We start from the raw sequence: 3,158 nt of genomic DNA on the forward strand, positions 1-3,158 counted from the left end.
TGGATGGAATGAGATTTATTTTTTAAATAAAGGATCGAATATTAATAATACATTAAGAAATTAGCTGTTTTATATTTGTAAAAAATGATCTGTATGTCTTCTCATAAATATGGATCATTTCGTTAATAAGAAATTATACATACTTATCTGAAGACAAACAGATAGGTATTTAACTATATACTTTGTTATTTGGATGTTGCATTGGGGATTTTTGTATATACTGTACACTACATTTGGTCACACCCAATATCACTCCTTTTGATATACAGTGATACAGTATATTGCAGGGATTGTGTGTGTGTTTGTTTTCTATTATGTTTACATTTCCCATCTCCAGAATTTCCACATTAACCAGTCTGAAGGGTGAAGCATGGCATCATTTTTTTTTAATGAATTACAATGTACATTAACATGTCCTGTACAGTATGTAATAATTACAAGTGTCATTTTCAATTATGTCATGCTCCAGTCATTTACTCAATTGTTTGATGCACGTGACTGGGTTCATAAATATATATTCCGAAGTGAGCCCTCTATCATTGGCACATTATCCAGTGCAAAGCCTCAAGGCTCCAGTTTCCAAGCTCTGACAACGAAGGAAGCACCGGATCTTTTTACTCCTCTGTCGGAAGAAAAATGGCATGCTTCTTGGCTCATGTTGTTGGGATCATATGTGGGCTTATCGGCATGATACTTACTTGCGTAATCACATCAATGTCTCAGTGGAGAGTGTCTATCCTAGCTGAAAACAACGGAGTTAACAATCGTATTGATGGACACTGGATGAGTCGATGGGATGGTCTATGGACAACCTGCATCAATCAAGCCAGACTCCCACTTCAATGTACCAGCTATGATTCCTTGGGGTCAATCACGTCTGACTTAAAAGCTGGAAGAGTTCTGATGAGCTTTGCTGTTGTATTGTCGATTATAGCCTTTATATCATCATTCGTTGGTATGCTGTTCACTCAATGTCACGGAGAAAATAGGCAAGGAAAGCATTGCTTATTACTAACATCTGGCATCTTGTTCAATTTGTGTGCTGTCCTTGTTCTGATTCCAGTGAGCTGGATAACAAGCAACATTGTGAAAGAACTCTATGGTACTATATGCGCAGGAGCACTGAGAATAGAGGCGGGAGAGGCTCTCTTCCTAGCTTGGCCCACCGTAGTGTTCCTTCTCATTGGAGGTATAATATTTTGCTGGCATTGCCCATGTAATGAAAGAAAAGAAAACTGTGACTATGTACCTCCTCAAGATCAAGAGATGATGTACCGAGTACGTCAGAAAGAAGAAACACCGTGTTCATACAACAAAGTTCAGTATATTTAATTGCCACCGGGACTTGTATTGCTGGACTGATAGATTCTTGTTTTAAGTATGGAAGTGATATAGGGAAGAAAATCAAAAAGTTGATCTGGCAAATTAATTCTCTATACCCTACCTGGTCAGTGTGTAAGATGGATATCACTGTTTGCTTTATTCAACTTTTATCGCAGTTTAATTTGAGAATGTCGTTATCTGGTCAATATGTACAGTATTTAAAATAATTGTTTTGCAATTGGTCCAAATCATTAATCTAATCTAGATAATAAAAATAAGGAAATCAGTGTATTATGTGTTACAAGTTAAACATAAACAGGTGTTTTATTGTATAGTTGTCAACTTCTCTATTTAAATGTTGGAATATATGGTATATTATAATTATGGTTTAAAATAAATGTTTATGTTTAGGCCCCTATCCACCAAAAATGCGGCTGTCAAACAATACTCATGTAGAGTATAACAATCAATGGTGCTTTTTGAATAACGCAGTCCAAATAATGTATTCTTTGAATGTTTCAAGGGAACTTGTGCTCTACTTGTCACAAATAGGGGAAAGGATTGGGTTCAGAATGGGTGAGATGAATGTAGGTTAATATGTTTTCCAAAAACATTCAGCCTTCTGCTTGTGGATGGCGATGCTGCCAAAATGGTTAAAAATATTGAATAATTTATTTAAATGTAAATATTATTGGTGTATTAGAAATTTGCTACCCATTTCCTTGGGTTCATTCTACAGAGAAAGTAAATGTTCCTACTAAACCATGAATTACTATGTTAAAGGTTTGATTCCAATAACTATGTCCACCAAAATTTTCAATTGTAGGTTGCCTTTATGTGTCATATTTTTAGCTTGGTAACCTATAATATTTTACTATAAAGTAATAGTCATGTACAATATTTGGCTTCACGCTTTTTGTGAAAGGTCCTTGTGTCATTTTTTTTCATCTTACATGGAAAAATAAAATAGATTTGTGCATAATAATCCTTACTAGACATTATTCACAGATTACTATATAATAAGGGATTCCAGTTTATGGTATTCATTGTTTTTCTTATATTATTTTTTGTTTTTCCAAGTTATTTTATTTTATTTAAAAAAATCAGTGTTAACAATGAAAATAAAATGGACATACATTTGAATTTGGTGTTTATCAGTGCACTATTTTTTAATTTCAAAACTCCCTTTGTGTTGCCTTTGTCTCCTATACAGTATGTGGTTGGGCTGCTGCAAGACGTGGAATTCAATCGGAAATCATTTCCATTTTTCATCGGCTTTAACCAGAAATGCAAGATAATCACTCACGGGTGTTTTTTCAGCATTTGTTGGTTAAAAACCTAAAACTAGAATAGTTCCTTTATATATTATGTATATAGTAGTGGCCTTAGGTAAGGGTAAACTGGGCAACTGCCTGGTGCCCCACACTTTAGGGGACACCCATTTTTTGCTAATGTTTTATTGGGTGACAGAGTTAATATGGGTTTTAACTACCACCTAACAAAATCTTTATCTTTATTCACATTATCTTTGGCTGTGGAGTCACATGATCTGAAACAAAAACATAATGAAAAGAACAGGGATGTGAGGTCCTCTTGACAACCAAGAATGCTACTTGAAACTGCAGTGTTGCTCTATGGGAAATATCAGTGTAGCCGCTGACCCATATGAGCCTCCGTAGTGGTTCGGGAAGAGTCTCCACCTGGGTTTATGATGTCAGACGCTGTGTGGATATTTCTCCTCGTCGTTGCAGTGAGATTTCAGTTGTGAAGAGGAACACGAACAGGCAGGAGCTGTACTTTTGAGAGGACATTGGTCTGGATCTAGAGGATTCATT

At 35.5% G+C, this 3,158-nt stretch overlaps 1 protein-coding gene across 1 annotated transcript; it reads left to right on the forward strand.

Moving 5' to 3' along the window:
* Positions 1–547: 547 nt before the first annotated feature.
* On the forward strand, positions 548–2,337 carry LOC142490895 (claudin-8-like). Its single transcript, XM_075593300.1, has one exon. The coding sequence runs from the start codon at positions 637–639 to the stop codon at positions 1,330–1,332; it is 696 nt and encodes a 231-aa protein (XP_075449415.1). The 5' UTR covers positions 548–636; the 3' UTR covers positions 1,333–2,337.
* The last annotated feature ends 821 nt before the right edge of the window (positions 2,338–3,158 follow it).

Source organism: Ascaphus truei, chromosome 3, assembly GCF_040206685.1.
Source record: "Ascaphus truei isolate aAscTru1 chromosome 3, aAscTru1.hap1, whole genome shotgun sequence".
Taxonomy (NCBI): domain Eukaryota; kingdom Metazoa; phylum Chordata; class Amphibia; order Anura; family Ascaphidae; genus Ascaphus; species Ascaphus truei.